This window comes from Polypterus senegalus, chromosome 1 (assembly GCF_016835505.1).
Source record: "Polypterus senegalus isolate Bchr_013 chromosome 1, ASM1683550v1, whole genome shotgun sequence".
NCBI classification, from domain to species: Eukaryota; Metazoa; Chordata; class Cladistia; order Polypteriformes; family Polypteridae; genus Polypterus; species Polypterus senegalus.
This window is the reverse complement of record NC_053154.1, coordinates 194,105,909-194,118,477: the sequence shown is the minus strand read 5'-3', so window position 1 is coordinate 194,118,477 and position 12,569 is coordinate 194,105,909. Positions and strand designations below refer to the sequence as shown.

Below are 12,569 nucleotides of genomic sequence, written 5' to 3'. Positions count from 1 at the left end.
AAATACAAACTGCAAGTGTCTATTTGTTAGTGTGACCTTTGCAGCATACAGGGGAATATGTGAACAGAAAATGTTTTTTTACACACCTAACAACAGATGCAGACCAGAAGCTTCTTTGACTTCACTAAATAAAATCACACCTGTGAAAATCAGCAAGAAAGCAGAGAACAAAATGAAAACATATAAACAGAAGAGACTGTGACAAAACAATGGAAATGAATGTTATAAGCGTGATGACATTCTGCAAGCTCCTCCTCGAAACAAGACAAACCAGACTGTGTGTTATTAAAGGTTTTAGTGACTCTTTTTTCAATTGGATAACTTATAACACCATGGTCTATATAATTATTCTTTATCTATAAAATTGTTTCTGCAGTTTTTAATATTTCTTCTCCTAAAATGTTCGAGATGCGACCTTAAAGGAGCTAAGAGTCTACTATGTCTACTATGCTATTGTGTATTTAATGCTACCATATGTGCAAAAAAAAAATAATTTTAATGCTTACTTATAAAGAAATCATGTTATTTTTCTTTTTGAATAATCAACAACAAGAGTCAAAGCATAATCTTATAAATTATAATTGGTATCAGAAACATAATCAGTAAAGTAGAATTCAACAGGTTCAGCAATTCTAGCTAACATGTCCACATCTGAAGCCACACATTAATACTATTATACTCCATATTTCAACTGCACAAAACTGAATGCATCACTTAATTGCAAAATACTGAAATAAGCATTGGGAAGGGCACTTAGTGAATTTTGATTTGCAATGACTATTGCAACATTGAACGGGAGTAAGAGTGTTGATAAGGTATGTAAAAAGGATCTTGAATAAGAAGCTTTGTAGGATACGCTTTATAAAAACACCTTTATGCACAAGCTACATGTGTGTAAACAATTTGGGTTATTAACACAAGGCATGGAAATTATGATAATGATCTCATATCAAACTGAAATACTTTGTGCAATGATACTGTTTAATGTGTCAGTGGGTATACATATTAAATAAGAATTCCACTGTACTTTGTACAAGTAACAATACAACTGAACTTGAAATCCACTTCCATATTACATTTTAATTAACATTAAGGTGTAGACAGGAATGAAAACATGTATTGTAAACCAAAAAAAACCACAAGAATTATATTATAAACAAAAATAATTTCAATAAGCAAGATATAAAAAGTTTTGGATAATAACAACATTACAAGCGGCGTAGCTCAAAGGACTTTACAAAATGAAAAAAAGAAAAGTCTATATGAAACAAAAATAAAATTAGGCAATATTAAGTAACAAAAAAATAAAGTAAGGTCAAATGGCCAGGAGGACAGAAGAAAGAAAAGAAAAAAAAAAAACACTCCAGATGGGCTGGAGAATAACAAAATTTGTAGGGGTTCCAAGGACAAGAGACCAATTAGTCCCCACTGGGTATTCTACCTAATAAGTGTAAAATCAAGAACAGATTTGTTAAAAAAAATTGCAGGGGGCTATTCTGAGCTATGGCATTAACCAGTCCTCAGATTTTACTTTGACACCAACACATTAATTATCTGGGAAAATGGAAAACTTCTGTACTTGCAAATGATCAGTAATTTCACTATGATAGTGGAACATTAGCACACTGACTGGCATAGGTTGCAAAGGTGAAATAACAGAAAACATAAGAATATAAGTTAATCAGATTGCTTTGTAGGAGAGAGAGAGAGAGAGAATATAAACAAATCTCAAAAATATTTTCAAATCCTTCCTTTCCCTTTCCAGATAACATTTTTACTTACGCCCACTTACCTCTAAACAGGAATAGTAAGAAACATTTGCATACGCTCCTCATCACTGTACAATATCCTCCCACATTCCAAAGACACTATTTTATGGTGACTAGCAACTATAAATTACCCCTCAATGAGCATTGATGTGTGTAAGAGGTTGCCTAAAGATGGACTGCAATCTTATCCTGGGCTGTTTCATGCCTGGCTGCCAATGTTGATTGAACAGGCTCAGGACACAGACACTTGTAAACTACCCGAAAACGGTTTTAAATTTTATTTATTTATTTTTATTTATTTTTTTTTTTAAGTACTGGTACTACAATTTAACAAACCTTCAAATGCTTATGTTTTGCAAGTCTGACAACATGGGTGTCAATTAAAAAAAATACACACCTTAAATTCATAGGTTTCAAACATGTGCATCTGAAGACATGACGGTATATTTAATACAGTGTGTAGTAACCAAGTCTGTAGGTACATGAAACCTAGTGCCATAGTTGATAACTTCACCACTCCCATGCCATTAACAGAGAATTTTTGAGTACCCCTTTCTACATAGACTGTGCAAAGTCCTTTGAGCTTTTGGTTAATTTATCATCATCATGACTCAAAGCAATTATGCAATTAATTGAATTTTTTTCTCTCCTTTCTTATTAAATAAAGGAAGACTTTATAGGATGAAAATAAATCATTACAAAAAATTAACATTTTCTAAATTGTCCTTTGTGTTGACAGTCATACCACATAAAGAACTGTATTTCTCCTTTCCAAATAAAAGAGAAATTACGTTTGACTGATATTTTGCTGAACTTCGGTTAACAGGAATTGCAAAATGGCCTGTTATTATTACAATTACTCTTACTTTCTTTTGGCATACCATTCAAAAGATTTACAAACTCTTCTTCACAACCTACTACGTATAATTCAAGTCCAATGGAATACCAACAAAATGGCATTTTATTGCTTTTATTTCATGTCAATCTGACCACAGACATCATAAACAATGATGCCATTTTTCATTGTTTAGGAAAGACCTGTTCATCCACAGATAATTCTAAACAAATCTTAAATCCCAAATGAATATCGGAGACACATTAAAAATCATTTTCCTTAAAAGTGTGCAATTTTCAAACATTAATTTTAGAACTAACTTTGAATATATTTCCTTTTATAAAAAAATGCAATGGGCATCACTTTTTCAAAAACAGTAATTTACTCACCATTAGAAATCAAGCCTTTTAGAAAACTGAAATTCTCTCCTATCTTTTCAAAGTCTGGCAACAGTTTCGCAAGTGTTTCAGCATCAGGTAAAGCACTGGCTATTTTCTCTTTGAATAAAAAATATAACAATTAAAAGATCAAATTCAAGCCAGAAATTAGCAGATGAAAATAACTTAAGGGGCAAACAAACCTATTTTACTGCTTAAGGTTTGACAGAATTAAATAAGTCTTAATATTATTCAGATAATGCAAAAATATAAAACACTGGTTATAAATATAAAATGTTTGTTAGTAAAAAAAATGTTTCCAAATCTTAAGGAGTGCATTCAAGTTATAAAATACTAAAAAGACACTGTATTTAGGAACTCAACATTAGTGTTTAAGTGTCGGTTCATTGCCAAGAGTGTTCTAAAGGGCAAAATATTTAAAAAAACAATGAAAAACATTACATATACTTTACATTACAAAATAAAACCTGAAACTTACCTAAATTAATGTGCTCATCTAACTCCCAGATGAAATCAGGAACTATCCATTTGTATTCACTAAGATCAGGCAACATATCTTTCCACTCATCGTATGTCTGAATAAAGAAAAGAACCAAAATATATCTGATTCATTGTGCTTAAATTAGCATTTTCTTAAATGACGTACTTTCTTGAATTTAATCTCAGTGAATAAAGAATTTGCACCCTAAGAGAAATCTTCATTTATGCCTTACTACCTGAGTGACACAGGTGAGAAAGTGGAAGGGTAAAAACTGTTAAATTATATATTAACAAACTTTACTAACCTCAAAATGATTGCATTTACCAAATAAATATTGTTAGCACTGGAAAGCTACTTTCTATATTACAATCTTGGTTTTTATTTCTGGTTGGAAACAACACCAAATTGCAATAAATAACTTCTTTGACAATATGACCATAGCAGAAATGCTGAGGGAAATGCTTGCTTAAAGAAAAACCTAAATATTACAGGGAGGAAATTAACCAAGATTTCTTGTTTAAAGGCAAGTGTACTAGCCATTGAAAATCAAACTGAATAAAACCTCATTTCAAGCCGCTAGCTTGACTCTGAACTTAGTTCAGAGATACACATTGGACAACTCTAAGTAAGAATTTTATTCTGACATCTTTTATTAAACAAAATGAGAAGTACATCAATGCAGCTATGCAGACTGCATAGGAACCTTTCTTCTAAAGGCTTGACAATTATATGCCCTTACTTTAATGAGAAGCATGCAATCATTTTCATGGATCACTTAATTAGCCAATGTTTTAATTAAAAGAGGACTGAAAATATAAACAATCAATTCAGAATTAGTGAATGATGAAACTTGGTTTTCATAAATAATAATAATAATAATAATAATAGTGAAATTGAAAGCATAAAGTACAATTTTAAATTCTATCGCCACAATACAGATTACAAATTTTGTAGAGTGCTAAATTAGACCAACTAAGAATGAACAATTTAACTACAAAATTTGAAACTATTTTTATTTATAGCTTTTCTCTTGGCAAACTAAAACGTTATTCACATTTTAGTTGAGCAACCTTGCTAGTCAATCTGTAATACTATAAAATACAACAGTAGTGTGTGTGTGTGTGTGTGTGTGTGTGTTTCTGGTCCCTTCAGATAATCTGATTGGTCAATGAAATGTGATTGAGACACAACGCACTGGGTAAAAGAGGTTGACACATACGATAAAGAGGAAGGACAGGGAAGGAGTGCTGAGAGTAGCCTTCAAACATATCAAATAAACAAAAAAATGAATACTGTTTTCACAGCAGGCAATAGGGGCCCCATCTACCTTTGGTGGTAATCAAAAAGCAGACAGGAGGTGAACAACACACCTCAGAATAACAGGCTTTACAGGAATGTGATTGAAGGAGGAAGTTCTGAGACACAAGAGGATACCAAAGAAAGGTGTCAGACAAACCCTGACGATAGACACAAGGTATGCTTTAAAGTTTGTCATATTTTGCAGAATGATACAGGTGTGGCACAGAAGTGAAACAAAAATAACATTTGATTTTCTGATGAGGTGCCCTCTGTGTAGGTATTTTCCCTGTGCTTTTAATAGTTCATTATGGCAAATTGGATAGCCTGCTACATTTTAAAGACATACTTGCACATCAAATACAGTATCTAACAAAATTGAGTACACCCTCACATTTTTGTAAATATTTTATTATATCTTTTCATGGGACAACACTGAAGATATGACACTTTGAGACAATGTAAAGTAGTCAGTGTACAGCTTGTATAACAGTGTAAATTTGCTGTCCCTCCAAAATAACTCAATACACAGCCATTAATGTCTAAACTGCTGGCAACAAAAGTGAGCACACCCCTAGGTGAAAAATGTCCAAATTGTGCACAATTAGCTATTTTCCCTCCCCAGTGTCATGTGACACAGTAGTGTTACAAGGACACAGGTGTGAATGGGTAGCAGGTGTGTTAAATTTGGTGTTATCGCTCTCACACTCTCTCATACTGGTCACTGTAAGTTCAGCATGGCACCTCATGGCAAAGAACTCTCTGAGGATCTGAAAAAAAATAATTGTTGCTCTACATAAAGATGGCCTAGGCTATAAGAAGATTGCCAGCACCCTGAACCTGAGCTGCAGCATGGTGGCCAAGACCATACAGCGGTTTAACAGGACAGGTTCCACTCAGAACAGGCCTCACCACGGTCGACCAAAGAAGATGAGTGCACGTGCTCAGCATCATATCAAGAGGTTGTCTTTTGAAAATAGATGTATGAGTGCTGCCAGCATTGCTGCAGAGGTTGAAGGGGTGGGGGGTCAGCCTTTCAGTGCTCAGGCCATACGCCGCACACTGCATCAAATTGGTCTTCAAGGTTGACGTACCAGGAGGAAGCCACTTCTAAAGATGATGCACAAGAAAGCCCACAAACAGTTTGCTGAAGACAAGCAGACTAAGGACATGGATTACTGGAACCATGTCCTGTGGTCTGATGAGATCAAGATAAACTTATTTAGTTCAGATGCTGTCAAGCGTCTGTGGCAGCAACCAGGTGATGAGTACAAAGACAAGTGTGTCTTGCCTACAATCAAGCATGGTGGGAGTGTCATGGTTTGGGGCTGCATGAGTGCTGCCGGCACTGGGGAGCTACGGTTCATTGAGAGAACCATGAGTGCCAACATGTACTGTGACATACTGAAGCAGAGCATGATCCCCCTCCCTTCGGAAACTGGGCCGCAGGGCAGTATTCCAACATGATAACGACCCCAAACACACCTCCAAGACAGCCACTGCCTTGCTAAAGAAACTGAGGGTAAAGGTGCTGGACTGGCCAAGCATGTCTCCAGACCTAAACCCTATTGAGCATCCGTGGGGCATCCTCAAACAGAAGGTGGAGGAGCGCAAGGTCTCTAACATCCACCAGCTCCGTGATGTCGTAATAGAAGAGTGGAAGAGGATTCCTGTGGCAATCTGTGAAGCTCTAGTGAACTCCATGCCCAAGAGAGTTAAGGCAGTGCTGGAAAATAATGGTGGCCACACAAAATACTGACACTTTGGGCACAATTTGGACATTTTTCACTTGTCAGTTGTACTCACTTTTGTTGCCAGCGGTTTAGACATTAATGGCTGTGTGTCGAGTTATTTTCAGGGGACAGCAAATTTACACTGTTATACAAGCTGCACACTGACTACTTTACATTGTATCAAAGTGTCATATCTTCAGTGTTGTCCCATGAAAAGAAATAATAAAATATTTACAAAAATGTGAGGGGTGTACTCACTTTTGTGAGATACTGTACATATTTCTAATTGTGTCATTGATTGTGATTCTTTGTTCTGTCCCACCTTCTGCCACATGAAAGCAAGACAAGCTGTAACTCCTACGATGCTAGAAATGAAAAAAAAAATTAACTGATACAGTAAGTAGCATAAAAAATGGTATAGCTAAAAGCTTTTAACTGTGCATAACCACTGTACAACAAATCAATGATAGAAAAAAGATTAACATTGGAACCAGAATGTTTTATAGACCTGATCAAATGAATAAAACATTGCATAAAATTAAAAATTTCCATGGCCAACCACTGTGTTTTTGGTCCTCAGTCTTGCCCATTTGTTTATACTTCTTCAGAAGAGCTTAGACAGAAACAACAACATTTCTGTTTGGGAAAGACTTGATGATGCATGATGACTACTTTGTGTATTATCACTATGCTCACTTTTGACATAGTGTGAAATTTGCAACATAAACCACCACATCTTTCTTAACTTAACATTTTTAATATGGCTGTCCCTTGCCCAGTTTTATTCCTTCTTAACAGCACAAAGGCCTCCTCTAACAGTAAGCATTGTTTTCTTTTCATCAGGAGCTATCTACCCAACTGTAGTTTAAAATAATATTATATTGCCCTTCAATAGTCAGTACAGTATTAATATGAAAACATTTTTATGCTTTGGTTATTTTTCATTTATCTGCCTAAATAATATCAAAGGAAAGAAAAGGCCATATTGCGTTGCTTCATTGTTTAATATGGAGGCCAACTTAAATTCTTTTTTTTTTTATTTTACAGGCTACAGTGAACTATTAATATGCAGTTACATTTTCTTTAAGGATATGATTAGATAGTGTTCAATAAATACTTTATATTGAAAACAAATATCAGCTTTGAATATTACAAAAGATATCAAGCAGTATTAATGCCACATATACAGAGTACAGACAAATTATTACTTCCATGTCAAACCAATATGCAACATGCATCATGATAAACAAGAATGTTCTAAGGTACATAATTTCATTAATAGAATATCTTGATTTTAAATACAATTCAAGACATGTTAATTTCAAGCATTAAATACAATCCTGTTTCCAATGTATTCAAAACAATTCTATCATACTTTTTAAAAAAATAAATAAATTGTCAACTATACCTTTTTAGCTGTGTAACCTCCACCAACAGCTGAGCCCAACAAAATATAACGAAGTCGAAGCAATCGAGATGCTAGTCTGGCCACCCAAAATGTCCTGAAGGGCTGGTGACTGTGGACACTCAATAGGGGGCGGACGGGTCGAAATGGATGCCTGGAGAAAGAGGTAAACTGCCTGATTGATGTATAGAGAACCTGTGCGGCTTTGTGTTGGTTTACATTTGGGGAACTCCTGTGGTGGATCACACGTGACAGATGGTTCAGCTTCTGCAATGGGATCCTGATTTTAACACCTCTGTTGCTTTTTGCCAAACTCGTACAAGCCACGCTAGAAAATGAAAAAATATTTAATTAAAATGTAAAACAGAGGAGCAGATAATTATATTCAAATTAAATGTATATGTAAACCAGTACTTCAGCAATAACTAATTGTGAATGCTTTCACTGAAGATTAAAAAAGAAAGAATGCTTATGCTGAATTCCACAATTAAACATAATTTTGTGACTACTATTTATTAAGACAATGCTCTGCTTTGCTGTGTTCATGAGGTTAACTTAGTAATATAAAAGTCTGCCTAGACCTTGCACATTTGGCTGCTCACTGGTCATAAATCATAGGTGCTAATAATATATTTATTTTTCAATTATGCAAGTTAACCAATGAGGATCATTAATATAAAAAAAAACTATAAAAAACAATACATTTAAACAGTAGAGTATGCTCAAGTGTACTAGCTCTTGATTCATTTTTACAATTCCAACAAATGCTTTTTTCCAAGCTGATGTTGCATTACATAACATTTGGAAATCAAGGAATAGATATTATTAGTACCACTAGTAATTAAAAGGTGGTGGGGCATTTTAACAGATTTTTGTTTCTCAGAGCATGAATTTTGCTTGTGAGAATTGTGGATTTTCTTCCAAACTAACTACATAATTTATCTTACTTACCATGTGTGCTTACTTAATTTTATTCACTGACATTTTCTGTTCAGTAACTGACAAAGACTGCTTAAAATCAAAACTAAAGTTCAATAAATGATAAAAACTGATAATAAATGAATATATTTTTATAAGAGACAGGACAAATATTTAAATGGAAAATGTAAAAGGATAAACCAAGGTCCCAGTTTTATTACATATCCGTGCATTAAACTACATTGGCAAGAAAAAGTATGTGGAAATGACCACATTTATGTATACATTTTTCTATAATATTTTCTAATCAATATCTAAGTTACAATAATGGCAGAATAGAATCAGTTTTAACTAATATAGCACAAACAATTGTATTGCTTTTATACATACTGAATGCATCATTCAAACATGCAGTTTAGAAAATGTATATGAGCCCCAAGGCTGAGGACTTTAATTGGAGTCAGGAGTTGGTAAACCTGGAGCCCAACCAATGAAACAAGATTAGAGGAGGAGTTTAGAGCTATTCTGACCACAAACAAGAAACACTCAAATATTTTGAGTTTGCTATTCCCAAGAAACATCTGTAATTTCAATGAGTTTACATATTCATCAGTCCATAGTTACGGAAGATTGTAAATATATATATTTGTATATAAATTGAGACAATTAGTACTGTGGCTACGACACCTAGAATCGAGTGTCCTGTTCCCTTAAAGGGCACATAAAGTAACAGATAAAGCTTGAAAGAACCACTGGAAAAGGTCAACAACTCTGTTTAGGTGTCTACTATATGCTAAATATTTAACAGGCATGGAAGAGGAAGCCACTGCCCTCCCAAAAAAATTGCACAGAACATGGTTGTATGTCTGAATTTTGCCAAAGACTGCCTTGATACTCCACAAAACTATTGGAAAAATGTTTTGTGGAATGATTAAAACAAGGTTCAAAAAGAGCCGCTTACACCAGACATCCTAACAATATCGCTGAGATGAGGCAGTTATGTATAACAAGATTGGTCCAAAATTCCTCTTGAACATTGTGCAGGTCTGATATGGAGCTACTGGAAGTGCTCTTTAGAGGATATTGCTGCAAAATGAGGTTTGACCAATTATTAAACCCAAAGGTTCACTTACTTTTTTCACAGCACAATGTGAGTGTTTGATGGGTGTATTCAATAAAAACATGAAAGATTATAATTGTGTGTTATTTACTTAGATATTATGTTTGTAAATACTAGTGACTTAGGTGAAGATCACCCAACAATTTATGACCAGTTAATGCAGAAAACTAGGTCATTCAAAAGGGTTCATATATTTTTTCTTGCCACTATAATAGATATCACATGTAAATGCACAAATATTTCCAGGCACGTTGACAGAAATCACAACACAGTAATTGTAATTATGAACCTGATAATTAACTCTGTCATAAAGACACAAATAATGCTACAAAAAGAAGGAACAATTTGAGTTTAATTGAGCGGAGACAATACTTTGGTGATGGGGCTAAAGAACCAGTAAAGCACACCATCACCTGTTTGGAGGTTGAATATTTTTCTAATATCTGAGTAGTGTTGTTCTGCACATCTCCAAAGCCAAGCACTGTACATTCATTGGTAATGCTAGAACAGCTCCTTTAAATGTGAATCTGGGGCGTGAGTACAAATGGGCCCAGTGATGGACTGGCAGCCCATACAAATTTGATTCCCGCCATGCACCTGATGCTACCTGGATAGGATACAGCCAGCCATGACCCCCAATTAAATTCAGCAGATTTCAGAATGTTGTTTTATCCAAAGGAAATATTGCTAAAGAAAAGTGACTGAATTAATAGTATACAGTATGCTAAATGAGTGACTAGTCTCACCGAGCCTGACGAATAATATATGCAACTGTATGAATTTCCCCATGTGATTAAAAAAGTTTATCTAATGTAATCTAAAATGCCCATACTGTATCAGCACTCGATTTTGTTGCCCTCTGAAAACCTGGTGAGTTACACTTCAACCAACCCAGCCATGAAAAATTGGCAAGACCTGCAGAGGATACCCAAGACACCAAATCCCTTGCGAGCAGTGTTTGTTTGCAACCTTCCATAAGCCCAAATCAATTACCGGTACCTGCCACGAAATCAGCCATGAACCTGCCTTATGTATTTTAACTATCGTTTGAATTTTAAAATTCAGCTACAATGCCGCTTTCTCCCTTCGGTATTGTAACACCCTTACATTTTTGACTCATATTACTCCCGCATTACTTGAACTTGAGAACACAAAAAAAAATCCATATTTTACTCAACACTGATAATGTCTCTCTGCCAGCCACTTGCCATCAAACCAGCAAACTTACCACACGATTCCTCGCGTCCGCAACATTCCGAAGCCCTAGCACTCGCGTCAGGCCAAAACCATAAGTAAGAGATACTCCTATGGAAACCCCTTCACTTCATTGTTAAGTGGTCGTTCTATTCTTGGTCTAATCGCAACTGCAAGGGCACGGAGAAAATGAAAGAAGCTCCCAATGACAGCAGCACTTCCGGGAAAAAGGTCCTTCCAATAAATGAGTCCGGATTGGAAACACTATAGTGTTTTACATAAACACACGGACAAAAAAACCCAATCAAGTTAAGAAATGAAATGCGTTTACCCAAGGCAAGGGCATGCACTCCGGCACTAACCGAATGCGAAAACGCTGCTCAAACTCATATAAATTCCCACCCTCATTCAAATGTCTCATTTTTAAAATGCACAAATAAACTTTGCTGAATACAAAAAAATATTTTCCGTCAAGTGTTAAATGTTCGTTCAAGAATCGACGGCACTGAAATCAAATTTGTTCACAGAATTGCTCTATCACATTCAGTTTTTGAGGGATGTAAGGTTTAAAATGAAAAGAAAAAGTTAATATATATTTAGAAGTAATTATTTAGACTTGAAAAAAATAAATTACACATATGATTGTTTTAAATATAGTTATTGCCTGCAAAAAGTAGTCTCTCCATAGTTTTTTTTCCTCTTACAATCCTAAGATGTTTTGCGGTGAAATGACTAACAGATGTCTGCTAATGTCCTGTCCTGTTGGTACCTCTCCCCATGTTCATCAAAGACCACTACCATGTTCTGGGGTAAAAAAAAAAAAAACAGTGTATGATATGAAATCGCTTTTTCATACTCCAAGTTTCCTTTGCTTTGTTCCGAATCAAGGGATGTTTTCTTTATTTCAATTTTCAGTAAACATGTCAATAAACATGTGGGCGTGTCGTTGAATTCTTTCATTGGACAGAAACATTTTTACCGGGAAAATATTAGGGAGGGTCGACAACCATTATGTTTGCCCACTACTGCATTTTCCATATCTACTTGGTTTATATATCAAACCCAGCTCTGTCAGTTAAACGCCTGTTATCGAAGAACTGGAAGAAAATTTGAAAAGTATGTGCTACTACGCTTGGCATGTTTGAAACAGGTGAGTGTACAAAACAAAGGAAGGTCTGCTGAGGGTACACACTAATGTGCTACAATGTTATAACAGCAGACGTGTCAGGTGAGCTATCATTAAACGTTATGATGATGTTATGTACAGTATATCGCCATAGCCAACATATGAACATAACCTCAGTTTAGGTTATCTCAAGTCACATGTCTACTATCTTATCACCTATAGCTATTTGGCAATAATTTACATTTTGAAATGTTTGTTTAACATTTATGTAGTGTCAGTCAAAGCCCATCTAGA

General features: G+C 35.0%; 1 protein-coding gene across 4 annotated transcripts in view; it reads right to left on the bottom strand.

Moving 5' to 3' along the window:
* Positions 1-11,381, bottom strand: part of opa1 (OPA1 mitochondrial dynamin like GTPase) — a 240,686-nt gene extending 229,305 nt beyond the window's left edge. For 2 of the 4 annotated variants that reach the window (XM_039766026.1, XM_039766043.1), the window contains exons 1-5: positions 11,184-11,381; positions 7,921-8,245; positions 3,481-3,577; positions 2,994-3,101; positions 87-140 (exon numbers count right to left, since the gene is read on the bottom strand). In XM_039766026.1, coding sequence (XP_039621960.1) covers positions 87-140; positions 2,994-3,101; positions 3,481-3,577; positions 7,921-8,245; positions 11,184-11,209 — 610 coding nt within the window. In that variant the 5' untranslated portion in view covers positions 11,210-11,381. The remainder of the gene's footprint in view (positions 1-86; positions 141-2,993; positions 3,102-3,480; positions 3,578-7,920; positions 8,246-11,183) is intronic. The other 2 variants (XM_039766034.1, XM_039766052.1) reach the window with 1 other exon arrangement.
* Positions 11,382-12,569: the final 1,188 nt, after the last annotated feature.